A 27,985-nucleotide genomic window follows, 5' to 3' on the forward strand; every position below is an offset into this window, starting at 1 on the left:
CTTATGTATCACATGGCTTACTTGTCTTTGTTTCATCCCACTGAACCAGGTACAGGGCTTTGCATGAAACCAAAGAAAGGGCATGCCCGTTTCCAGAATCCTCATATTGAGGGCCACGCACAGTGCTGGGTGCTTCATATATGTCATGTCAGGGAATGCTAGTTGACACGAATGAAAGAGAATATCCCTGGGGTATGGGCTGGGGAGGCTGATTGGTAAAGCTGAATATGTGCATATCCACTCTTAGATATATACCCAACAGAAATACTGACATATGCTCACAAGAAGACACGTACAGGAAAAGCATATAGTGATTCTCTTCATAATAACTGTACAAATATCCATCAACAGTACAACAAATAAATTGTATATCCACACATTGGAATATTGCACATCAAGGAGTATGAAAGATACACACAGTAACACAAATATGGATGAATCTTCTATAAAAATGTCAAATGACAGAAGTCAAGACCAATCACAAAATACATACTGTGTTATTCCACTCATATGGAAGACAAAAACTAATCTCTGGTTCCACAATCTAGGATAATGGTTACCTTTAGAGGGGGCACAAAGGGAGATTCTAGGTTGCTTGGTAATGTTCTATTTTTTGATTTGGGTGCTGGGTGGGTTTAGTATGTGAAAATTCAGCAAGCTGCACATATGAATGCTTTTCTGTGTGTATGTTAAGATCCTACAAAAAATTTTTAAAAAGTCCTTATTGGAGAAAATCTGAAAGGAAACTTGTCATGTTAACTGTGGTAGTATCTCAGTGATGAGATTCTGGCAGGTATTTTCCCCTTCTTTTCCTATATGTTCCTAATTTACAACAATTTATTCAAAATTTTTTATTGAATGCCTACTATGTACTAGGCACTGTTCAATTAAACTCTGCTGGATATACAAAAGTGAACAAAATAGAATTCTCTGTACTTGATGAGCTAACATCCTAACTAAAAGGGGAAGATGGACAATAAATAATAAACATGCAAATACATAATTGCTTTGGAGAAAGGAAATCCGGACGAGGGAGATGGCGAGTGCTACGAGTATGGTGCTATTTAATTAGGTTGGTCAGAAAAGACCTACTGATAAAGAGCAATTTGAGCAGAAGTCTGTTGGATGTAAGGGAGCAAGTCATGCAGAAAATGTTGGGGATTGAGAAGGATTCTAGGTGGAGGGCACAGCAACTGCAAAGGCACTGAGGTGGGAATGTATTTTTCAGAGACTATCAAGAAAGTCACAGGCCACTTATCAATTGACTGCATCTCAAGTCGTTTTTGACAACTAGCATGATTTTAAGGTTTGTCAGTGGAGGGTGCTGGAGAGACATTGCAGGAGAAGAGGGATTTCTGTTCTGGTTCTGCTGTGCTCTCAGCCCACTTCTGCAGGGAAGATGGCTTCTTTAGCACTGCCTCCTGCAGTGCACATTGGCCATCAGCACCCAGCGACCAGCAGCTTCCCCTGGCACCTGTCTTGGGTGGTTCTGTATAGAATGCCTCTGGGGAGATACCTCACCATGAATGGCTTTCCCTGGCCATTGGTAGAGGGCAGATTCCCAGCAGCTTCCACTAGTGAGGACCACGGTCACTCCTCTGCCATCTGTAGAGCCACAGCATGACCTCTCCAGCTAAGCCTGATCTCAACCTCGTTTGGGGCTGGGGAGTGGGCTCTTTTTGGGCTCTCTCAGGCCTAGGGTTAGAAGCTGCTCCTTAAATAAGAAACCCCTGTATTTTTTGGTGTTCTCCAACCCCTGATTACTCCAACCCCCTGTTATGGTCAATAACTCTTTGTATTAAACTTTCCCCATGCACATTACTGATGGTTTCTGTCTCATGAATAGACCCTGACTGACACAGTCAGCCTGGCTCTAAAGGAGTGGGAGAGTAAGAGGATGGAGGAGATGAAGTTAGAGAGCAGCTAGGGGCCCTGAAGGACACTTGTTTTCACTTAGTGGGAGGGGATCGGAGCAAAGGAATGACATGACATGACAGATTTTGGAAGGTTCCATCTGGTTGCTTAGAGGAGAAGGGACAACTTATTGTTTTGACTTGCATTTCTCTAATAATTAGTGATGTTGAAATCTTTTCATTTATCTGTTAGCCATCTATATGTCTTTTATTCAGGTATTCTGCCCATTAAAAATTTTTTTAGTATTGAGTTGTATGAACTGTTCACATATCTTGGATATTAACTCCATGTCAGTCATATCATTTGAAAATATTTTCTCCCACTCCATTGGTTGTCTTTTTGTTTTGTTGAAACCATCAACAAAACAAAAATCAAAAAGCTTTTAAAAGCAAAGCCTTTTAAGTGTAATAATGTCCCATTAGTTTACTTTTGTTTTTATTACTTTTGCCTTAGGAGACAGTTCCAAAAAATGTTGCTATGATTTTGTGTCAAAGGGTGTCCTGCCTATGTTCTCTTCTAGGAGTTTTATGGTTTCAAGTCTTACATTTACTCTTTAAACCACTTTGAATTTATTTTTGTATATGATGTGAGGAAATGTTGTAATCACATTGTTTTACATGTAGCTGTCCAGTTTTCCCAGAACCACTTATTGAAGAGACAGTCTTTTCTCCATTATATATTATTGCCTCCTTTGTTGTAGATTAATTGACCATAGGTACATGGGTTTATTTCTGGACCTCTATTTTGTTCCATTGATCTATGTGTCTGGTTTAGTGCCAATACTATGCTGTTTTGATTATGGTAGCTTTGTAGTATAGTATGAACTCTGGGAAAGTGATATTCCAGCTTTGTTCTTTTTCTCAAGATTGCTTTGGCAATTCGGGGTTTCCTGTGGTTCCATATGAATTTTAGGATTATTTGTTCTAGTTCTATGAAAAATTTCATGGTATTTTGATAAGCATTGCATTAAATCTGTAGATTGCTTTGTGTAGTATGACCATTTTAACAATATTAATTCTTTGAATCTAAGGGCATGGGATATCCTCCCATTTCTCTGTATCGTCTTCAATGTCTTTCATTAGTGTTTTATAGTTTTCAGAGTATAGGTCTTTCACCTCCTTGGCTAAATTTATTGCTAGGTATTTTATTCTTTTTGATGCAATTTTAAATGAAAATTTATAAAGCTTTCTCTTTCTGATAGTTCATTATTAGTATATAGAAACAACAGATTTCTGTATATTAATCTTGTATCCTGCTACTTTGCTGAATTAATGCATTAGTTCTTTTTTTTTTTTTTTTTCGGTACGCAGGCCTCTCACTGTTGTGGTCTCTCCCGTTGCGGAGCATAGGCTCCGGACACGCAGGCTCAGCGGCCATGGCTCACGGGCCTAGCCGCTCCGCGGCATGTGGGATCTTCCTGGACTGGGGCACGAACCCATGTCCCCTGCATCGGCAGGCGGACTCTCAACCACTGTGCCACCAGGGAAGCCCAATGTATTAGTTCTAATAGTTTTTGAGTGGAGACTTTACAGCTTTCTATATAAAGTATCATGTAATCTGCAAATAGTGACAGTTTTACTTCCTCCATTCCAATTTGGATGCCTTTTATTTCTCTTCTTGTCTGATTTCTGTGGCTAGGACTTCCAATATTATGTTAAACAGAAGTGGTGAGAGTGGGCATCCTTGTCTTTTCCTAAATTTAGAGGAAAGGCTTTCAGCTTTTACCATTGAGTATGATACTGGCTGTGGGCTTGTCATAAATGGCCTTTATTATGTTGAGATATGTTCCCTCTATGCCCACTTTGATGAGAGTTTTTATCAGGAATGAGTGTTGAATTTTGTCAAATGCTTTTTCTGTATCTATTGAGATTATCATGTGATTTTTATCCTTCCTTTTGTTAACGTGGTGTATCACATTGATTGATTTGTGAATTTTAAAAAATAAATAATTTTATTTATTTATTTATTTATGGCTGTGTTGGGTCTTCATTGGTGTGTGTGGGCTTTCTCTAGTTGTGGCGAGTGAGAGCTACTCTTTGTTGCGGTGGGCGGGCTTCTCATTGCAGTGGCTTCTCTTGTTGCGGAGCATGGGATCTAGGCACACGGGCTTCAGTAGTTGTGGCATGCAGGCTCAGTAGTTGTGGCTCACAGGCTCTAGAGCACAGGCTCAGTAGTTGTGGCACCTGGGCTTAGTTGCTTCACGACATGTGGGATCCTCCCTGACCAGGGCTCAAACCCGTGTCCCCTGCATTGGCAGGCAGACTCTCAACCACTGTGCCACCAGGGAAGCCCAATTTGTGAATGTTGAACCATCCTTGTGTTCCTGGAATAAGTCCAACTTGATCATTATGTATCATCCTTTTTATATTTTGTTGGATTTTATTTGCTAATATTTTGTTGAGGATTTATGCATCAATATTCATCCAAGATGTTGACCTGTAATTTTTTTTTTTAATAGTGTCTTTGGCTTTGGTATCAGGGTGATGGTGGTGTTGTAGAGTGATTTTGGGATTGTTCTGTCCTCTTCAAATTTTTGGAATAGTTTAAGAAGAATAGGTATAAGTTCTTCTTCATATGTTTGGTAAAATTTCCCTGTGAGGTGCTTCCCTGATGGCGCAGTGGTTAAGAATCCACCTGCTAATGCAGGGGACATGGATTCAAGCCCTGGTCTGGGAAGATCCCACATGCCACAGAGCAACTAGACCTGTGTGCCACAACTGCTGAGCCTGTGCTCTAGAGCCCGTGAGCTACAACTACTGAAGTCCACGTGCCTAGAGCCCATGCTCCACAACAGGAGAAGCCACCGCAATGAGAAGCCCGTGAACCGCAATGAAGAGTGGCCCCTGCTCGCCACAACTAGAGAAGGCCCATGCACAGCAATGAAGACCCAATGCAGCCAAAAAAAAAAAAAATTTCCCTGTGAAGCCTTAATTCCTGGACTTTTGTTTGCTGAGAGTTTTAAAAGTTTTTATTTATTTTTATTTTTTTATTACAAATTCAATTTTACTACTAGTGAGTGGTTTGTTCAAATTGTTTGTTTATTCTTGATTCAGTCATGTCAGGTTGTATGTTTCTAGAAATTTGTCCATTTCTTCTAGGTTGTCCAATTTGTTGGCATACAACTGTTTGTAGTATATTCTCTTATGATTTTTTGTATCTCTGTGATATTGGTTGCTATTTGTCTTCTTTCATTCTTATTTTATTTACTTGAGTCCTCTCTCTTTTCTTCTTGGTGAACCTGGCTAAAGGTTTATCAATTTTATCTTTAAAAAAGAACAGATCTTGGTTTCACTGATCTTTTCTATTTTTTTGATCTCCATTTTATCGATTTCCTCTCTGATCTTTATACTTCCTTCCTTCTGCTGATGTTGGGCTTTGTTCTTTTTCTAATTCTTTTAGGTGGTAGGTTATGTTGTTTGAGATTTTTCTTGTTTTGTGAGGAAGGCTTGTATCACTGTAAACTCCCATCTTAGAACTGATTTTGTTGCATCCCATAGATTTTGGAGTGTTGTGTTTCCATTTTCATTTGTCTTGACGTATTTTTCTGATTTCCCCTTTGATCTCTTCATTGACCTATTGGTTTTTTAGTACCATGTTGTTTAGTCTTCATGTGTTTATTCTTTTCCCATTTTTCTTTTTTTTTTTGCGGTACGTGGGCCTCTCACTGCTGTGGCCTCTCCCGTTGTGGAGCACAGGCTCTGGACGCGCAGGCTCAGCGGCCATGGCTCACGGGCCCAGCCGCTCCGCGGCATGTGGGATCTTCCCAGACCGGGGCACGAACCCGTGTCCCCTGCATCGGCAGGCGGACTCTCAACCACTGCGCCACCAGGGAAGCCCCTCATTTTTCTTTTTGTAGTTGATTTATAGTTTCATACCATTGTGATTGGAAAAAAATGCTTGATATAATTTCTATCCTCTTAAATTTGTTGAGACTTGTTTTGTGGCCCAGCATGTGATCTATCCTGGAGAACGTTCCATGTGCACTTGAAAAGAATGCATATTTTGCTGCTTTTCGATGTAATGTCCTGTAGTTATCTATTAAATCCAGCTGGTTTATTGTATCATTTAAGACCACTGTTGCCTTATTGATTTTCTGTTTAGATGATCTTTCCATTGATGTAAGTGGGATATTAAAGTCCCCTACTATTATTGTACTATTGTTAGTTTCTTCCTTAATGTCTGTTTGTATTTGCTTTACATATTTAGGTGCTCCTGTATTGGATGCATATATGTTAAGGAGTGTAATATCCATTTCTTGTATTGATTCCTTTATTATTACCTAATGATTTTCTGGGTCTTTTGTTATAGCCTTTGTTTTAAAGTCTGTTTCATCTGATATGAGTATTGCCACCCTTCTTGTCATTTCCATTTGCATGAAATATTTTTTTTCATCCCCTTACTTTCAGTCGTGTGTGTGTGTCTTTGGCCCTGAAGTGAGTCTCTTGTAGGCATGATATTGAAGGGTCTTGTCTTTTTTTTTTTTTTTAATCCAATCAGCAACCCTATCTTTTGAGTGCAGCATTTAGTCCACTAACATTTAAAACAATTATTGGTGGGTCTGTACTTTTTGCCATTTTATTACTTCTTTTCCAGTTGTTTTTGTAGTTCATCTTTGTTCATTTCTTCTTCTTTTTGTTCTTCCAAACAAAGACGATTTTCTTTGGTAGTAAGCTTGTGTTCCTTTGTTTTCGGTTTTTGTGTATCTATCGTAGGTATCTTTTGTATTTTTGAATTTTATTTTATTTATGTTTTTATACAGCAAGTTCTTATTAGGCATCAATTTTATACACATCAGTGTATACATGTCAATCCCAATCACCCAATTCATCACACCACCACCCCCACCCCCCCGCCGCTTTCCCCCCTTGGTGTCCATATGTTTGTTCTGTACATCTGTGTCTCAATTTCTGCCCTGCAAACCAGATTATCTGTACCATTTTTCTAGGTTCCACATATATGCGATGATATACGATATTTGTTTTTCTCTTTCTGACTTACTTCACTCTGTATGACAGTCTCTAGATCCATCCATGTCTCAACAAATGACCCAATTTTGTTCCACTTTATGGCTGAGAAATATTCCATTGTATATATGTACCACATCTTCTTTATCCATTCATCTGTCGATGGGCATTTAGGTTGCTTCCATGACCTGGCTATTGTAAATAGTGCTGCAATGAATGTTGGGGTGCGTGAGCCTTTTTGAATTATGATTTTCTCTGGGTATATGCCCAGTAGTGGGGTTGCTGGATCACATGATAATTCTATTTTTAGTTTTTAAAGGAACCTCCATACTGTTCTCCATAGTGGCTGTATCAATTTACAATCCCACCAACAGTGCAAGAGGGTTCCCTTTCCTCCACACCCTTTCCAGCATTTGTTGTTTGTAGATTTTCTGATAATGCCCATTCTAACTGGTGTGAGGTGATACTTCATTGTAGTCTTGATTTGCATTTCTCTAATTATTAGTGATGTTGAGCAGCTTTTCATGTGCTCTTTGACCATCTGTATGTCTTCTTTGGAGAAATGTCTATTTAGGTCTTCTGCCCATTTTTGGATTGGGTTATTTGTTTTTCTAATATTGAGATGCATGAGCTGTTTATATATTTTGGAGATTAATCCTTTGTCCATTGATTCGTTTGCAAATATTTTCTCCCATTCTAAGGGTTGTCTTTTCGTCTCGTTTATGGTTTCCTTTGCTGTGCAAAAGTTTTGAACGTTCATTAGGTCCCATTTGTTTATTTTTGTTTTTATTTCCATTACCGTAGGAGGTGGATCAAAGAAGATCTTGCTGTGATTTATGTCAAAGAGTGTTCTTCCTATGTTTTCCTCTAAGAGTTTTATAGTGTCCGGTCTTACATTTAGGTCTCTAATCCATTTTGAGTTTATTTTTGTGTATGGTGTTAGGGAGTGTTCTAATTTCATTCTTTTACATGTAGCTTTCCAGTTTTCCCAGCACCACTTATTGAAGAGACTCTCTTTTCTCCATTGTATATCCTTGCCTCCTTTGCCATAGATTAGTTGACCATAGGTGTGTGGGTTTACCTCTGGGCTTTCTATCTTGTTCCATTGGTCTATGTTTCTGTTTTTGTGCCAGTACCATATTGTCTTGATTACTGTAGCTTTGTAGTATAGTCTGAAGTGAGGGAGTCTGATTCCTCCAGCTTCGTTTTTTTCCCTTAAGACTGCTTTGGCTATTTGGGGTCTTTTGTGTCTCCATACAAATTTTAAGATTTTTTGTTCTAGTTCTCTAAAACATGCCATTGGTAATTTGATAGGGCTTGCATTGACTCTGTAGATTGCTTTCGGTAGTATAGTCATTTTTCACAATATTGATTCTTCCAATCCAAGAACATGGTATGTCTCTCCATCTGTTGGCATCATCTTTAATTTCTTTCATCAGTGTCTTATAGTTTTCTGCATACAGGTTTTTGTCTCCTTAGGTAGGTTTATTCCTAGGTATTTTAGTCTTTTTGTTGCAATGATAAATGGGAGTGTTTCCTTAATTTCTCTTTCAGATATTTCATCATTAGTGTATAGGAATGCAAGAGATTTCTGTGCATTAATTTTGTATCCTGCAACTTTACCAAATTCATTGATTACCTCTAGTAGTTTTCTGGTGGGATCTTTAGGATTGTCTATGTATAGTATCATGTCATGTGCAAAGAGTGACAGTTTTACTTCTTCTTTTCCAATTTGTATTTCTTTTTCTTCTCTGATTGTCGTGGCCAGGACTTCCAAAATTATGTGGAATAATAGTGGTGAGAGTCGACATCCTTGTCTTGTTCCTGATCTTAGAGGAAATGCTTTCAGGTTTTCACCATTGATTAGATGTTTGCTGTGGGTTTGTCATATATGGGCTTTATTATGTTGAGGTAGGTTCCCTCTATGCCCACTTTCTGGAGAGTTTTTATCATAAGTCAGTGTTGAATTTTGTCAAAAGCTTTTTCTGCATCTATTGAGATGATCATATGGTTTTTATTCTTCAGTTTGTTAATATGGTGTATCACATTGATTCATTTGCATATATTGAAGAATCCTTGCATTCCTGGGATAAACCCCGCTTGATCATGGTGTATGATCCTTTTAATGTGTTGTTGGATGCTAGTATTTTGTTGAGGATTTTTGCATCTATATTCATCAGTGATATTAGTCTATAATTTTCTTTTTTTGTCGTATCTTTATCTGGTTTTGGTATCAGGGTGATGGTGGCCTCATAGAATGAGTTTGGGAGTGTTCCTCCTTCTGCAATTTTTTGGAAGAGTTTGGGAAGGGTGGGTGTTAGCTCTCTTCTAAATGTTTGATAGAATTCACCTGTGAAGCCATCTGGTCCTGGACTTTTGCTTGTTGGAAGATTTTTACTCAAAGTTTCAATTTCATTACTTGTGATTGGTCTGTTCATATTTCTATTTCTTCCTGGTTCAGTCTTGGAAGATTAAACCTTTCTAAGAATTTGTCCATTTCTTCCAGGTTGTCCATTTTATTGGTATAGAGCTGCTTGTAGTAGTCTCTTAGGATGTGTTGTATTTCTGAGGTGTGTTGTAACTTCTCCTTTTTCATTTGTAATTTTATTGATTTCAGTCCTCTCCCTCTTTTTCTTGATGAGTCTGGCTAATGGTTTATCAATTTTGTTTATCTTCTCAAAGAACCAGCTTTTAGTTTCATTGATCTTTGCTTTTGTTTCCTTTGTTTCTATTTCATTATTTCTGCTTTGATCTTTATGGTTTCTTTCCTTCTGCTCACTTTGGGTTTTGTTTGTTTTTCTTTCTCTAGTTCCTTTAGGTGTAAGGTTAGATTGTTTGTTTAAGGTTTTTCTTGTTTCTTGAGGTAGGCTTGTATAGCTATAAACTTCCCTCTTAGAACTGCTTTTGCTGCATCCCATAGGTTTTGGATCGTCATGTTTTAATTTGTCTCTAGGTATTTTTTGATTTCCTCTTTGATTTCTCAGTGACTTCTTGGTTCTTTAGTAACATATTGTTTAGCCTCCATGTGTTTGTGTTTTTTACTTTTTTCCCCTGTAGCTCATTTCTAATCTCATAGCGTTGTGGTCAGAAATGATGCTTGATACGATTTCAGTTTTCTTAAATTTACTGAGGCTTGATTTGTGACCCAAGATGTGATCTATCCTGGAGAATGTTCTGTGCACACTTGAGAAGTAAGTGTAATCTGCTGTTTTTGGATGGAATGTCCTTTAAATATCAATTAAATCTATCTGCTCTATTGTATCATTTAAAGCTTGTGTTTCCTTGTTTTCTGTTTGGATGATCTGTCCATTGGTGTAAGTGAGGTGTTAAAAGTCCCCCACTATTATTGTATAACTGTTGATTTCCTCTTTTATAGCTGTTAGCAGTTGCCTTATGTATTGAGGTGCTCCTATGTTCTGTGCATATATATTTATAGTTGTTATATATTCTTCTTGGATTGATCCATTGATCATTATGTAGTGTCCTTCCTTGCCTCTTGTCACATTCTTCATTTTAAAGTCTATTTTATCTGGTATGAGTATAGCTACTCCAGCTTTCTTTTGATTCCATTTGCATGGAATATCTTTTTCCATTCCCTCACTTTCAGTCTGTATATGTCCCTAGGTCTGAAGTGGGTCTCTTGTAGACAGCATATATATGGGTCTCGTTTTTGTAACCTTTCAGCGAGCCTGTGTCTTTTGGTTGGAGCATTTAATCCATTCACATTTAAGGTAATTATTGATATATATGTTTCTGTGACCATTTTCTTAATTGTTATGGGTTTGTTTTTGTAGGTCCTTTTCTTCTCTTGTGTTTCCCACTTAGAGATGTTCCTTTAGCATTTGTTGTAGAGCTGGTTTGGTGGTGCTGAACTCTCTTAGCTTTTGCTTGTCTGTAAAGCTTTTGATTTCTCTGTTGAATCTGAATGACATCCTTGCCGGGGAGAGTAATCTTCATTGTAGGTTCTTCCCTTTCATCACTTTAAATATATCATGCCACTCCCTTCTGGCTTGTAGAGTTTCTGCTGAGGAATCAGCTGTTCATCTCATGGGAGTTCCCTTGTATGTTACTTGTCATTTTTCCCTTGTTGCTTTCAATAATTTTTCTTTGTCTTTAACTTTTGCAGTTTGATTACTATGTGTCTTGGCGTGTTTCTCCTGGGTTTTTCCTGCCTGGGACTCTCTGTGCTTCCTGGACTTTGGTGGCTATTTCCTTTACCATTAGGGAAGTGTTTGACTATAATCTTTTCAAATATTTTCTTGGGTCCTTTCTCTCTCTTCTCCTTCTGGGACCCCTATAATGCAAATGTTGTTGCATTTAATGTTGTCCCAGAGGTCTCTTAGGCTGTCTTCATTTCTTTTCATTCTTTTTTCTTTATTCTGTTCCATGGCAGTGTACTCCACCATTCTGTCTTCCAGGTCACTTATCCGTTCTTCTGCCTCAGTTATTCTGCTATTGTTTCCTTGTAGTGTATTTTTCATTTCAGTTATTGTATCATTCATCTCTGTTTGTTTGTTCTTTAATTCTTCTATGTATTTGTTCTTTAATTCTTCTAGGTCTTTGTTAAACTTTTCTTACATCTTCTCGATCTCTGCCTCCATTCTTTTTCTGAGGTCCTGGATCATCTTCACTATCATTATTCTGAATTCTTTTTCTGGAAGGTTGGCTATCTCCATTTCATTCAGTTGTTTTTCTGGGGTTTTATCTTGTTCCTTCATCTGGTACATAGCCCTCTGTCTTTTCATCTTGTCTATCTTTCTGTGAATGTGGTTTTTGTTCCACAGTCTGAGGGATTGTAGTTCTTCCTGCTTCTGCTGTCTGCCTTCTGGTGGATGAGGCTATCTAAGAGGCTTGGGCAATTTTCCTGATGGGAGGGACTGGTGGTGGATAGAGCTGGGTATTGCTCTGGTAGGCAGAACTCAGTAAAACTTTCATCCTCTTGTCTGCTGATGGGTGGGGCTGGGTTCCTTCCCTTTTGGTTGTTTGGCCGGAGGCAACCCAACACAGGAGCCTACCCGGGCTCTTTGGTGGGGCTAATGGCGGACTCTGGGAGGGCTCACACCAAGGAGTACTTCCCAGATGTTCTTCTGCCAGTGTCCTTGTCCTCACAGTAAGCCACAGCCATCCTCTGCCTCTGCAGGAGACCCTCCAACACTAGCAGGTAGGTCTGGTTCAGTCTCCTATGGGGTCACTGCTCCTTCCCCTGCGTCCTGATGTGACCATTACTTTGTGTGTGCCCTCCAAGAGTGGAGTCTCTGTTTCCCCTAGTCCTGTCAAAGTCCTGCAATCAAATCTCGCTAGCCTTCAAAGTCTGATTCTCTAGGGTTTCCTCCTCCTGTTGCTAGACCCCCAGGTTGGGAAGCCTGATGTGGGGCTCAGAACCTTCACTTCAGTGGGTGGACTTCCCTGGTATAAGTGTTCTCCAGCTTGTGAGTCACCCACCCAGCAGTTACGGGATTTGATTTTATTGTGATTGCTCCCCTCCTACTGTCTCACTGTGGCTTCTCCTTTGTCTTTGGATGTGGGGTATGTTTTTTGGTGAGTGTCGGTGTCTTCCTGTCCATGACTGTTCAGCAGTTAGTTATGATTCACAAGAAGGAGTGAGCGCACGTCCATCTACTCTGCCATCTTGCTCCTGCTTTCCCCTACATAGCTGTATTACTTTTAATATGAAAAAAGCCAGGAGAAAGTGTATGTTAATTAGCATTTCCTTGTGAAGTGTTATTTTGTGAAAAATAAGTGACAGAAAAGCAAAAAATATGTGACACCTCCTTCACATATTTTTACATCCTGTCAAAACACACAAGGTTTCACTTAGCTGAAACTGGGTCAGAGGAACAGTGTCTTTGTTTAATTGAATCCTTCAGAATGTATGTGCTGGTGGGGCAGGGGAGAGAGAGAGAGAGGGACAGAGGAAGAATATGGGAGGAAAGGGGAGGGGAGAGGATTGAGGGTGGTTGTGGGTTGTAGCTGATGCCTGCAGAATGCTTGGGACAGGGCCTGGCACATGTAGGCACTTAATAAACATCTCTTACTCGTCCATTCCTCTCATACCAAACACCTGGAGCCAGATGAGCTCTGAAATTTGTTGGATTTTAGAAAGGTAACACAGGAGGTGCTTCCCTGGTGGCGCAGTGGTTGAGAGTCCGCCTGCCAATGTAGGGGACACGGGTTCGTACCCCGGTCCGGGAAGATCCCACATGCCGCAGAGCGGCTGGGCCTGTGAGCCATGGCCACTGAGCCTGCGCATCCGGAGCCTGTGCTCTGCAACGGGAGAGGCCACAACAGTGAGAGGCCCACGTACCACAAAAAAAAAAAAAAAAAAGAAAGGTAACACAAAGCATATTCCACATACTATGAAATGCTCCCAGCAGGTATTTATTCAGTGTGTAAATATTCATACTAAGTGGGATCACCTGACCATTATATGTTTGCCACTAGATGATTGTGTACTTTTATTACTATCTTCATTATTCAGCCCCTCTGAACCTCAGTTTTCTCATCTGCAAATGCCCAGAAATATCCCTTTCTTTCCTGGGAATGAATGTAGGATGCTGGGAAGTCTGCCCCCAACCCCAACCCTCCTGGAAAAGGAGCTGGGCCAACCAGGTCCCACCCAGCTGTGATGTTCTTATCTTCTTCTGGCCCCAGCTTCACTGCATGGGATTCGTGCAGGATCTCTGCCACTGGCTTGTGGGTGTAAAGTATGGTGGCACCACTCATGTTGACTTGGACCCACTGGACCTGGGATGTGAGGTTAGCCAAGCAAAGGACCAGCCTCAGGTCATGGCCCAGCACGAGCAGCTCCAGCACCTTGAACTTTCCAGTGATGCTGGGCTTAGTGGCAGGCTCCAAGAGGTCATCATGCCAGAGACCATGGCTGCCCACACTGTGGACCTGGGCCCTCCTTCCAGAGGCTTCCACTCTTAACAGCTTCTTCATGGTCTTGCTGTACACCTGTCTCTCCTTCTGGGATCCTGCAGGGCATCGGACATCATGAGGCAGGCATTCTCTCCTCTGCCACCTGTCCCAGGGCCAGCTCTTCTCATTTTCCGTTTTCTCTAGGTAAAACCACCCCTCATCCCCACTTTAATTTACCATGGCTGTCGGAGGTCTCAAATTGGAAACTCAAGAGCCATATGCAGACCTCATCCATATGCATTGTGTTTGATTCTGGACTATTTAAATAAAATTTTAATCAGTTGCCAACAACTTCAGGTTAGTAAATTTCACATAACATTATAGATTTGTAGCCCCTCTGACAGCTGTATCTGAAGTCTCATATGATAATGATAGCTGACACTTTTGTAGACTTGCTATATGCCAGGCACTGTAGTTCTAGGTGATACACACACATATGTATATATACACACACACACACACACACACACATATATATATTTTGCCTAGGAGGAAGGTACTATATTATCATCCCCATTTTACAGATAAGGAACCCAAGGCATAGAGAAGTAAAGCAACTTGTAAGGGAGCTGGAATTTGAACCCAGGCAGTCTGTCTCCAACTTCCATGTTCTTAATCATGCTCCCTTCCCACTCTCTCTACCTGGCAGTTATGGTCTAGAGCTGAGTAAGGGGTGCTCTCTCTGGAAGGGAGTGTACTTGCTGGTTCTCCATGATCTCCACCTGTAATTCTCCCACAGGCCTGCTGCACTCATGGCATGCCATCTGCAAGCTCCTGAAGACATGTGAGTTTAGGAACCCTGATCACCCACTTACCCTGTTGCTAGCACAGACCTCTCTCTCTCTTTTTTGATCTCCAGATCAATACACAACCTGACAGCCCCCACCTCACCCCCAGGATGTTCCACAGGTGCCTCCAGCCCAACCAGGCATGCCATCTTCTGCCTGGCAGCATTCCCCATTTCAGCAAACAGCTCCACCATTCACCCACCGTTCATCCAATGTACAAACTGGAAACTGGATGTGTCCTTGACTCTTCCCTCATCTTTACCACTCACAGCTGATCAGACAGCAAGTTCTGCCAAGCATTCTCATTGATCTCTGGAATCTGCCCCCTTCTCCCATCATTCTTTCCCCCTCAGACCACTGTACAAAACGTCTCACCATCAGATCAGTTTGCCATCAGGTGACTGTGGACTTTTTTTTTTTTTACTATTATCATTACCCAGTCCCTCCAAGTCTCAGCTTCCCACCTATGAAGTGAGGACAAGAGGTGCAAAGGCTAGGCCCCAAGCACAGTGCTCAAGAATGCCCCTCTCTTCCTGAGGACGTGGGCTGCATGCCCACTCTAGTCCTTTTTCCACACTGATCCTTCCAAGATCCAACTCTGATAGTTCTGATTCCCTCCTTGAACCCTGTGCTGTGCTCCTTCTCAAACGTTCTCCCAAGTACCTCTCTACTGTGTGACCTGGGCTTGAAGGGACACATGTGGACCTAAAGGTTCTTTAACATGTCATGTTTTATTATTAAAATGTATGTGAATTTTCATTCTATTCCATAATGTACTCATAATATTTTTTTTTTTTTTTTTTTTTTTTTTTTTTTTTTTTTTTTTTTGTTGCTGTACGTGGGCCTCTCACTGTTGTGGCGTCTCCCGTTGCGGAGCACAGGCTCCGGACGCGCAGGCTCAGCGGCCATGGCTTACGGGCCCAGCCGCTCCGCGGCATGTGGGATCTTCCCAGACCGGGGCACGAACGCACGTCCCCTGCATCGGCAGGCGGACTCTCAACCACTGCGCCACCAGGGAAGCCCCATAATATATTTTTACTAAGAAAATGTTTCATTTCCCTGCCAAAACTTCTAAAGTCAGTTTCTCAGGGAGGGCTTCTCTGGCCACCTGATTTTTAAAAACAGCTTTATTCAGATATACGTTAATTCCATAACAAGCAATCCACCGGTTTAAAGGTTACAAGCCAATGTCTTTTAGTACATTCACAGAGTCGTGCACTCATCACCACAATCTAATTTCAGAACAATTTCTGTCACCCCAAAGAAACTCTGTAACCATTAGCAGTCACTTCCTGTTCCTCCCTGCCCCACCCCTAGCCCTAGGCAACTGTTAGTTTAATTTCTAATTTGCCTATTCTGGGCATTTCATATAAAGAGAATCATACAATGTGTGGTCCTTTGCGACTGGCTTTTTTTTAATTTACATAATATTTTTAGGGTTCATCCATGTTGTAGCATACATCGGTACTTGATTCCTCTTTATTGCTGAATAATACTCCATTATATGGACAGACCACATTTTATTTATCCACTGACGGATGTTAGGGTTGCTTCCACTCTAGCTATTTTGAATAATGCTGCTATGAAGGTTCATGTACAAGTTTTTGGGTGGATGTTTGTTTTCATTTCTTTGGGGTGTATACCTAGAAGTGCATCTGCTAGGTTGTTATGTTAACTCTGTGTTTAACATTGTGAGAAAGTGTCAAACTGTTTTCCAAAGTGCTTGTACCATTTTACATTCCCACCAGCAATGTACAAGTGTTCCAATTGCTCCACAATCTCACCAACTCTTATGGTCTGTCTTTTTGATTATAGCAGTTCTAGTGGATATGAAGTTGTATGTTGTTGTGGTTTTGATTTGCATTTCCCTGATGATTAATGATGCTAAGCACCTTTTCATGTTTATTGGTCATTTGTATATTGTCCTTGGAGAAAGGTCTTTCAAATCCTTTGCCCATTTAAAAATTGGGTTATTTATCTATTTATTATTGAGCTATAAGAATTATTTATATATTATGGATACAAGTCCCTTATTAGATACATGATTTGCAAATATTTTCTGTTCTGTAGGCTTTTCTTCTTTCTTGATGGTATCATTTGTAGTACAAGATTTTAATTTTGATGAAGTCCGATTTATCAATTTTTTCTTCTGTCATTTATGCTCTTGATGTCATATCCAAAAAGCTTCTGTTTAACTCAAGCTCATGAAGATTAACTCCTGTTTTCTTCTAAAACTTGTAATTTTAGCTCTTCGATATAGGTCAATGAGCCATTTGAGTTAATTTTTGTGTACTGTGTGATATAGGAGGCCCATTTTATTCTGTGCATGTGGATAACTAGTGGTCCCAGCACCATCTGTTGAAAAGACTATTCTCATTCTTTCCCCACTGAATTGTCTTGGCACCCTTGTCAAAATCAATTAAACATAATTTTAAGAGTTTTTTTCTGGACTCCTGATTCTATTTCATTGATCTATATGTCTATTCTTATGCCAGTATCACACTATCTGGGTTATTGTATATTTATAGTAAGTTTTGAATTTGGGAAGTTTGAGCCCTCCAACTTTGTTCTTCTTTTGCAAGATTGTTTTGGCTATTCTGGGTCCCTCGAATTTCCAAGTGAATTTTAGGAACAGCTTTTCAATTTTGGAAAAAACTTAGCTGGAACTTTGATAGGGGTTTCATGGATTCTGTAGGTCAATTTTGGGGCATTGCCACCTTAAAAAAATAAAGTCTTTCAATCCATGAAAATGGGATGTCTGTCCATTTATTGAAGTCTTTAATTTCTTTCAACAATGTTTTGTAGTTTTCAGTGTACTAGTCTTGCTCTTCTTTTGTTAAATTTATTGTTAAGTATTTTATTATTTTTGATGCTATTGTAAATGAATTTGTTTTCTTAATTTCATTTTCAGATTATACATTGCTAGTGTCCTGAAATACAATTAATTTTTAAAAATTGATCTTGTGTTCTACAATTTTTCTGAACTCATTTATTGGCTCTAATAACTTTTAGTGGATTCCTTAGGATTTTATATATACAAGATCATATCATGTGCAAATAGAGATAGTTTTACCTCTTCCTTGCAAATCTGGAAATTCTTGTTTCTTTACTTTCCCTCGCCCCTCTCCCCTTCCTTCCTTTTCTTTCTTTTACTTTATTTTTTCTTCTTTCTGTTTTTTAAAACATTATGGTAGAGTAGACCCAGGCTTCCGGGTAAGATGGCGGAAGAGTAAGACGTGGAGATCACCTTCCTCCGCACGGATACACCAGAAATACAGCTACACGTGGAACAACTCCTACAGAACACCTACTGAACGCTGGCAGAAGACCCCAGACCTCCCAAAAGGCAAGAAACTCCCCACATACCTGGGTAGGGCAAAGCGGAGAGATTCCCGCACAGAGGATCGGTGCCGAGCGGCACTCACCAGCCCGAGAGGCTTGTCTGCTCGCCCGCCGGGGCAGGCAGCGCTGGAAGCTGAGGCTCGGGCTTCAGTCAGAGCGCAGGGAGAGGACTGGGGCTGGCGGCGAGAACTCAGCCTGAAGGGGGCTAATGTGCCACAGCTAGCCGGAAGGGAGTCCGGGAAAACTCTGGAGCTGCCGAAGAGGCAAGAGACTTTTTCTTCCCTCTTGGTTTCCTGGTGCGCGAGGAGAGGGGATTAAGAGCGCTGCTTAAAGGGGCTCCACAGACGGGCGCGAGTCACGACTGAAAGCGCGGAGCCCAGTGACGGGCGTGGGACGCTGGGGCTGCTGCTGCCGCCGCCAAGAAGCCTGTGTGCGAGCGCAGGTCACTGTCCGCACCGCCCTTCCGGGAGCCTGTGCAGCCCGCCACTGCCGGGGTCCCGGGATCCAGGGGCGGCTTCCCTGGGAGAACGCACGGCGCGCCTCGGGCTGGTGCAACGTCACGCCGACCTCTGCCGCTGCAGGCTCGCCCCGCACTCTGTGCCCCTCCCTCCCGCCCGGCCTGAGTGAGCCAGAGTCCCCGAAGAGGCTGCTCCTTTAACCCTGTCCTGTCTGAGCGAAGAACAGACGCCCTCCGGCGACCTACACGCAGAGGCGGGGCCAAATCCAAAGCTGAGACCCAGGAGCTGTGAGAACAAAGAAGAGAAAGGGAAACCTCTCCCAGCAGCCTCAGAAGCAGCGGATTAAACCTCCACAATCAACTTGATGTACCCTGCATCTGTGGAATACATGAATAGACAACAAATCATCCCAAATTGAGGAGCCAGGAGTCAGTGCTGTGCCTCTGAGGTGGGAGAGCCAACCTCAGGACACTGGTCCACAAGAGACCTCCCAGCTCCACATAATATCAAATGGCGAAAATCTTCCAGAGATCTCCATCTCAACACCAGCACCCAGCTTCACTCAACGACCAGCAAGCTACAGTGCTGGACATCCTATGCCAAACAACTAGCAAGACAGGAACACAACGCCACCCATTAGCAGAGAGGTGGCCTAAAATCATAAAAAGTCCGCAGACACCCCAAAACACACCACCAGACGTGGACCTGCCCACCAGAAAGACAAGATCCAGCCTCATCCACCAGAACGCAGGCACTAGTCCCCTCCACCAGGAAGCCTACACAACCCACTAAACCAACCTTAGCCACTGGGGACAGACACCAAAAACAACGGGAACTACAAACCTGCAGCCTGCAAAAAGGAGACCCCAAACACAGTAACATAAGCAAAATGAGAAGACAGAAAAACACACAGCAGGAGAAGGAGCAAGATAAAAACCCACCAGACCTAACAAATGAAGAGGTAATAGGCAGTTTACCTGAAAAAGAATTCAGAATAATGATGGTAAAGATGATCCAAGATTCTATTTCCCAGATCCCAAATCTTGGAAATAGAATAGACAAAATGCAAGAAACAGTTAACAAGGACCTAGAAGAACTAAAGATGAATCAAGCATCGATTAAAAACACAATAAATGAAATAAAAAATACTCTAGATGGGATCAATAGCAGAATAACTGAGGCAGAAGAACGGATAAGTGAGGTGGAAGATAAAATAATGGAAATAACTGCTGCAGAGCAAAATAAAGAAAAAAGAATGAAAAGAACAGAGGACAGTCTCAGAGACCTCTGGGACAACATTAAACGCACCAACATTCGAATTATAGGGGTTCCAGAAGAAGAAGAGAAAAAGAAAGGGACTGAGAAAATATTTGAAGAGATTATAGTTGAAAACTTCCCTAATATGGGAAAGGAAATAGTTAATCAAGTCCAGGAGGCACAGAGAGTCCCGTACAGAATAAATCCAAGGAGAAATACGCCAAGACACATATTAATCAAACTGTCAAAAATTAAACACAAAGAAATCATATTAAAAGCAGCAAGGGAAAAACAACAAATAACACACAAGGGAATCCCCATCAGGTTAACAGCTGATCTCTCAGCAGAAACTCTACAAGCCAGAAGGGAGTGGCAGGACATACTTAAAGTGAGGAAGGACAGAAACCTGCAACCAAGATTACTCTACCCAGCAAGGATCTCATTCAGATTTGATGGAGAAATTAAAACGTTTACAGACAAGCAAAAGCTGAGAGAGTTCAGCACCACCAAACCAGCTTTACAACAAATGCTAAAGGAACTTCTCTAGGCAAGAAACACAACAGAAGGAAAAGAGCTACAATAACGAACCCAAAACAATTAAGAAAATGGGAATAGGAACATACATATCGATAATTACCTTAAATGTAAATGGACTAAATGCTCCCACCAAAAGACACAGATTGGCTGAATGGATACAAAAACAAGACCCATATATATGCTGTCTACAAGAGACCCACTTCAGACCTAGAGACACATACAGACTGAAAGTAAGGGGATGGAAAAAGATATTCCATGCAAATGGAAACCAAAAGAAAGCTGGAGTAGCAATTCTCATATCAGACAAAATAGACTTTAAAATAAAGACTACTAGAAGAGACAAAGAAGGACACTACATAATGATCAAGGGGTCGATCCAAGAAGAAGATATAACAATTGTAAATATTTATGCACCAAACATAGGAACACCTCAATACATAAGGCAAATACTAACAGCCATAAAAGGAGAAATCGACAGTAACACAATCATAGTAGGGGACTTTAACACCCCACTTTCACCAATGGACAGATCATCCAAAATGAAAATAAATAAGGAAACACAAACTTTAAATGATACATTAAACAAGATGGACTTAATTGATATTTATAGGACATTCCATCCAAAAACAACAGAATACACATTTTCTCAAGTGCTCATGGAACATTCTCCAGGATAGATCATATCTTGGGTCACAAATCAAGCCTTGGTAAATTTAAGAAAATTGAAATTGTATCAAGTATCTTTTCCGACCACAGTGCTATGAGACTAGATATCAATTACAGGAAAAGAGCTGTAAAAAATACAAACACATGGAGGCTAAACAATACACTACTTAATAACGAAGTGATCACTGAAGAAATCAAAGAGGAAATTAAAAAATACCTAGAAACAAATGACAATGGAGACACGACGACCCAAAACCTATGGGATGCAGCAAAAGCAGTTCTAAGAGGGAAGTTTATAGCAATACAATCCCACCTTAAGAAACAGGAAACATCTCGAATAAACAACCTAACCTTGCACCTAAAGCAATTAGAGAAAGAAGAACAAAAACATCCCAAAGTTAGCAGAAGGAAAGAAATCATAAAAATCAGATCAGAAATAAATGAAAAAGAAATGAAGGAAACGATAGCAAAGATCAATAAAACTAAAAGCTGGTTCTTTGAGAAGATAAACAAAATTGATAAACCATTAGCCAGACTCATCAAGAAAAGAAGGGAGAAGACTCAAATCAATAGAATTAGAAATAAAAAAGGAGAAGTAACAACTGACACTGCAGAAATACAAAAGATCATGAGAGATTACTATAAGCAACTCTATGCCAATAAAATGGACAACCTGGAAGAAATGGACAAATTCTTAGAAATGCACAACCTGCCAAGACTGAATCAGGAAGAAATAGAAAATATGAACAGACCAATCACAAGCACTGAAATTGAAACTGTGATAAAAATTCTTCCAACAAACAAAAGCCCAGGACCAGATGGCTTCACAGGCGAATTCTATCAAGCATTTAGAGAAGAGCTAACACCTATCCTTCTCAAACTCTTCCAAAATATAGCAGAGGGAGGAACACTCCCAAACTCATTCTACGAGGCCACCATCACCTTGATACCAAAACCAGGCAAGGATGTCACAAAGAAAGAAAACTACAGGCCAATATCACTGATGAACATAGATGCAAAAATCCTCAACAAAATACTAGCAAACAGAATCCAACAGCACATTAAAAGGATCATACACCATGATCAAGTGGGGTTTATTCCAGGAATGCAAGGATTCTTCAATATACGCAAATCAATCAATGTGATACACCACATTAACAAATTGAAGGAGAAAAACCATATGATCATCTCAATAGATGCAGAGAAAGGTTTCGACAAAATTCAGCACCCATTTATGATAAAAACCCTGCAGAAAGTAGGCATAGAGGGAACTTTCCTCAACATAATAAAGGCCATATATGACAAACCCACAGCCAGCATCGTCCTCAATGGTGAAAAACTGAAACCATTTCCACTAAGATCAGGAACAAGACAAGGTTGCCCACTCTCACCACTCTTATTCAACATAGTTTTGGAAGTTTTAGCCACAGCAATCAGAGAAGAAAAGGAAATAAAAGGAATCCAAATCGGAAAAGAAGAAGTAAAGCTGTCACTGTTTGCAGATGACATGATGCTATACATAGAGAATCCTAAAGATGCTACCAGAAAACTACTAGAGCTAATCAATGAATTTGGTAAAGTTTCAGGATACAAAATTAATGCACAGAAATCTGTGGCATTCCTATATACTAATGATGAAAAATCTGAAAGTGAAATCAAGGAAACACTCCCATTTACCATTGCAACAAAAAGAATAAACTATCTAGGAATAAACCTACCTAAGGAGACAAAAGACCTGTATGCAGAAAATTATAAGACACTGATGAAAGAAATTAAAGATGATACAAATAGATGGAGAGATGTACCATGTTCTTGGATTGGAAGAATCAACATTGTGAAAATGACTCTAGTACCCAAAGCAATCTACAGATTCAATGCAATCCCTATCAAACTACCACTGGCATTTTTCACAGAACTAGAGCAAAAAATTTCAAAATTTGTATGGAAACACAAAAGACCCCGAATAGCAAAAGCAATCTTGAGAACGAAAAATGGAGCTGGAGGAATCAGGCTCCCTGGCTTCAGACTATACTACAAAGCTACAGTAATCAAGACAGTGTGGTACTGGCACAAAAACAGAAAGATAGATCAATGGAACAGGATAGAAAGCCCAGAGATAAACCCACGGACATATGGTCACCTTATCTTTGATAAAGGAGGCAGGAATGTACAGTGGAGAAAGGACAGTCTCTTCAATAAGTGGTGCTGTGAAAACTGGATAGGGACATGTAAAAGTATGAGATTAGATCACTCCCTAACACCATACACAAAAATAAGCTCAAAATGGATTAAAGACTTAAATGTAAGGCCAGACACTATCAAACTCTTAGAGGAAAACGTAGGCAGAACACTCTATGACATAAATCACAGCAAGATCCTTTTTGACCCACCTCCTAGAGAAATGGAAATAAAGACAAAAATAAACACATGGGACCTAATGAAACTTCAAAGCTTTTGCACAGCAAAGGAAACCATAAACAAGACCAAAAGACAACCCTCAGAATGGGAGAAAATATTTGCAAATGAAGCAACTGACAAAGGATTAATCTCCAAAATTTATAAGCAGCTCATGCAGCTCAATAACAAAAAAACAAACAGCCCAATCCAAAAATGGGCAGAAGACCTAAATAGACATTTCTCCACATAAGATATACAGACTGCCAACAAACACATGAAAGGATGCTCAACATCTTTACTCATTAGAGAAATGCAAATCAAAACTACAATGAGATATCATCTCACACCAGTCAGAATGGCCATCATCAAGAAATCTAGAAACAATAAATGCTGGAGAGGGTGTGGAAAAAAGGGAACACTCTTGCACTGCTGGTGGGAATGTGAATTGGTACAGCCACTATGGAGAACGGTATGGAGGTTCCTTAAAAAACTACAAATAGAACTACCATATGACCCAGCAATCCCACTACTGGGCATATACCCTGAGAAAACCATAATTCAAAAAGAGACATGTACCAAAATGTTCATAGCAGCCCTATTTACAATAGCCCAGAGATGGAAACAACCTAAGTGTCCATCATCAGATGAATGGGTAAAGAAGATGTGGCACATATATACAATGGAATATTACTCAGCCATAAAATGAAATGAAATTGAGCTATTTGTAATGAGGTGGATGGACCTAGAGTCTGTCATACAGAGTGAAGTAAGTCAGAAAGAGAAAGACAAATACTGTATGCTGACACATATGTATGGAATTTAAGAAAAAAAAATGTCATGAAGAACATAGGGGTAAGACAGGAATAAAGACACAGACCTACTAGAGAATGGACTTGAGGATATGGGGAGGGGGAAGGGTAAGCTGTGACAAAGTGAAAGAGCGGCATGGACATATATACACTACCAAATGTAAGGTAGATAGCTAGTGGGAAGCAGCCGCATAGCACAGGGAGATCAGCTCGGTGCTTTGTGACCGCCTGGAGGGGTGGGATAGGGAGGGTGGGAGGGAGACGCAAAAGGGAGGGGATATGGGAACATATGTATATGTATAACTGATTAAATTTGTTATAAAGCAAAATAAATAAATAAATAAATAAATAAATAAATAAAAACATTATGGTAAAATATACATAATATAAAATTTACTATCTTAACCATTTTTAAGTGTGCACTTCAGTGGCATTAGGTACATTCCTATTTTTGTGCTATCTTCACCATCATCCATTTCCAGAACTCTTTTCATGTTGCAACACTGAAACTGCATGTTCATTAAACAATAACTTCCCATCCTTCCTCTCCTAGCCACTGGCATCCACCATTCTACTTCTTGTCTTTAAGAATTTCACTACTCTAGATACCTCATACAAGTGGAATTGTATGGCATTTGTTCATGTGGGACTGGCTTTCATTAGCATCATGCCTTCAAAGCTTCATCCATTTGTAGCATGTGTCAGAATTTCCTTCCTTTTTAAGGTTGAATAATATTCCATTGTATGTATATACCGTATTTTGTTTATCCATTCATCTCTTGATGGACACTTGGGTTGCTTCCGTGTTTTTTTAGCTATTGTGAATAATGCTGTTATGAACATGGGTGTAATATCTCTTCAAGTCCCTGTTTTCAGGTCTTTTGGGTATATATTCAGAAGTGGAATTGCTAGATTATCTGATAATTATATTTTTAATATTATGAAGAACTTCAATACTGTTTTCCACAGTGGCTGCACCATTTAAAAATCCCAGCAACAGTGCACTTGTTCTAATTTCTCCACATCCTTATCAACACTTGTGCTTTTCTTACTTTCTTCTTCCCTATCCTCCTCCATCCCTTTCTTCCTTTCCTCTTTCCTTCCTTCCTGACTTCTTTCCTTCTGTGATAGTAGTCACCCTAATAGGTATGAGGTGGTATCTCATTGTGGTTTTCATTTTCATTTCCATAATGATCAGTGATGTGAGCATCTTTTCATGTGCTTATTGGCCATTTGTATACCCTCTTTGGAGAAATGTCTATTCAATCCTTTGCCCATTTCTTTGGGTTTTTTTTGCTGTCGAGTGTTTAGAGTTGTCTGTATATTCTGGATATTAACCTCTTTTCAGATATGTGATTTGAAAATAATTCCTCCTATTCTACAGGTTTCCTCTGTTGATAATGTCACAAAAGTTTGATGAGGTCCGATTTGTCTTTCTTTTTTTACCTTTGCCTTTGGTGTCATATCCAAGAAATCACTGCCAAATTCAATGTCATGAAGCTTTTCTCCTATGTTTCCTGTTAAGAGTTTTAGAGTTTTAGGTCTTACATTTAGGTCTTTGATCCACTTTGAGTTAATTTTTGTGTATGGTGTAAGGTAAGGGTCCAACTTCATTCTTTTACATGTTGATATCCAGTTTTCCCAACACTGTTGAAAAGATCTCTATTTTTTTCTTGACTAATTTCCTTGGCTAATACTTCCATCACAATGTTGAACAAAATAGCAATGGTGTACAACATTGTCTTTTCCTCATCTTAGGGGGAAAGCATTCAATCTTTTACCATTAAATATGATGTTAACCTGTAGAAGACTTTTATCAGGCTAAGTTCACTTCTATCCTTAATTTGTTGAGCATTTTTATCATGAAGGTGTGCTGGATTTTGTTAAATAATTTTCTGCATCTATTGAGACGATCACGTGGTTTTTGTCCAGTTTTTCTATTGATGTGGTGTATTACATTAATTAGCTTTCAATGTTCAACCCATCTTGCATTCCTGTAATAAACCCTTGGTCATGGCATATAATCCTTTTTATGTGTTGCTGGATTCACTTTGCTAGTATTTTTGTTGACAATTTTTGCTTCTATGTTCATAAGGGATATTGATCTCTAGTTTTCCTTTCTTGTGATGTCATTATCTGGTTTTGCTATCAGGATAATACTAACCTCATAGAAAGAATTGGGAAATGTTCCCTCCTATTTTTTTGGGAGGAGTTTGTGAAGAATTGGTATTAATTCTTCTTTTAATGTTTGGTAGAATTCACCAGTGACATCATATGGGCCTGGTCTTTTCTTTGTGGGAAGTTTTAAATTACTACTTCAATCTCTTTACTTATTATAAATCTATTCAGATTTTCTAATTCTTCCTGAGGCAGTTTTGGTAATTCTTAGAGGAATTTGTCCATTTTATCTAAAGTTACCTAATATGTTGGTAAATAGTTGTTCATTCTGTCTCCTAATGAACTGTTTTATTCACAACTCTTCTGACACCAAATGTGTGGGAGTTTTCCACACCAACCAACTCTCCAACTCTCTGGTCACCACCTGGCTGTCCTGCATTTGAATTCAATCCAGACACTAACTACCTAGAGTTAGTGTCAGATTCCACAGATTTAAAGGCTCAGTCCAAGACTGCCCGCAATTCAGACACCAGTCACAAGTACTGGGTGCCGAAGTTACCTACACTTCTGTTTGACTTGGTTACAAATTGGGGGTTACCATGACTGTCCCAGCCCCAGGTTCAGTAATTTGCTAGAGCAGTTCACAGAACAGAAAAACAGTTTAGTTACTATCACCAATTTATATTAAAGGATATAACTTAGGAATAGCCAAATAGAAGAGATAAACAGAAGAAACATAGGGCAAGGTAGAGGGAGGGGGGAGGTAGCATGGAGCTTCCATGCCCTTTTTGGGAGGGTAACCCTCTTAGCTCCTGGATGTGTTCACCAACCTGGTAGCTCTCTGCACCCTGTGTTTAGGGGTTTTTATGGCAGTTTAATTACATAGGCATGATTGATTAAATTATTGGCCATTGGCATTTAACTCAATCTCCTGTCCCTTTCCCATCCCCAGAGGTTGAGGTGAAGTATAAAGTTCTAATCTTCTAAGCATGGTTTTGGCCTTTTTGGTAATCAGCCCCATCCTGAGCTACCTGGGGACCCCCAGCCACCTGTCATCTCATTTCCATACCAAAGACACTCTTATCACTCCAGAGATTCCAAGGGTTTTTAGGAGCCATGTCCAGGAACTGGGGACAAAGACCAATTAGTTATTTTTTTGTCACACCCCTTATAATTTTTTTGTAAGGTTGGTAGTGATGTCCTCTCTGACCTTAGTAATATGAGTCTTCTTTCTGTCTACCTAAAGATTTGTCAGTTTTGTTGATCTTGTAAAAAAACCAACTTTTGGTTTTATTGATTTTCTTCATTTTAAAAAATTTATTTCCACTCTAATCTTTCTTATTTCCTCCTTCTGCTTTCTTTCTTTTTTTTTGCAGTACGTGTGCCTCTCACTGTTGTGGCTTCTCCCATTGTGGAGCACAGGCTCTGGATGTGCAGGCTCAGCGGCCATGGCTCACGGGCCCAGCCGCTCCGCGGCATGTGGGATCTTCCCAGACCGGGGCACGAACCCGTGTCCCCTGCATTGGCAGGCGGACTCTCAACCACTGCGCCACCAGGGAAGCCCATCTGCTTTCTTTGGGTTTTATTTGCTCTACTTTTTCTAGTTTCTTAAGGTGGAAGGTTAGGTTATTTACTTGAGATCGCTCTTCTTTAATATAGGTATTTACAGCTATAAAGTTCCCTCTAGGTACTGCTTTACCTCGCCTCATAAATTTTGGCATGTTGTGTTTTCATTTACTTTCATCTCAAAATATTTTCTAATTTCACTTGTGATTTCTTCTTTGACCCACTGATTGTTTAGGTGTATGTATTGC

General features: G+C 40.1%; 1 protein-coding gene across 1 annotated transcript in view; it reads right to left on the reverse strand.

The window, feature by feature from the left end:
* Positions 1–13,352: 13,352 nt before the first annotated feature.
* The window catches only part of TGM6 (transglutaminase 6), a gene marked incomplete at both ends in the record, with an annotated part of 48,051 nt that continues 33,418 nt past the window's right edge, over positions 13,353–27,985 (reverse strand). The window contains 1 exon segment of the mRNA XM_079719074.1: positions 13,353–13,855. Within this exon segment, the coding sequence (XP_079575200.1) occupies positions 13,353–13,855 (503 nt within the window).

This window comes from Hyperoodon ampullatus (assembly GCF_949752795.1).
Source record: "Hyperoodon ampullatus genome assembly, chromosome: 14".
NCBI lineage: Eukaryota > Metazoa > Chordata > Mammalia > Artiodactyla > Ziphiidae > Hyperoodon > Hyperoodon ampullatus.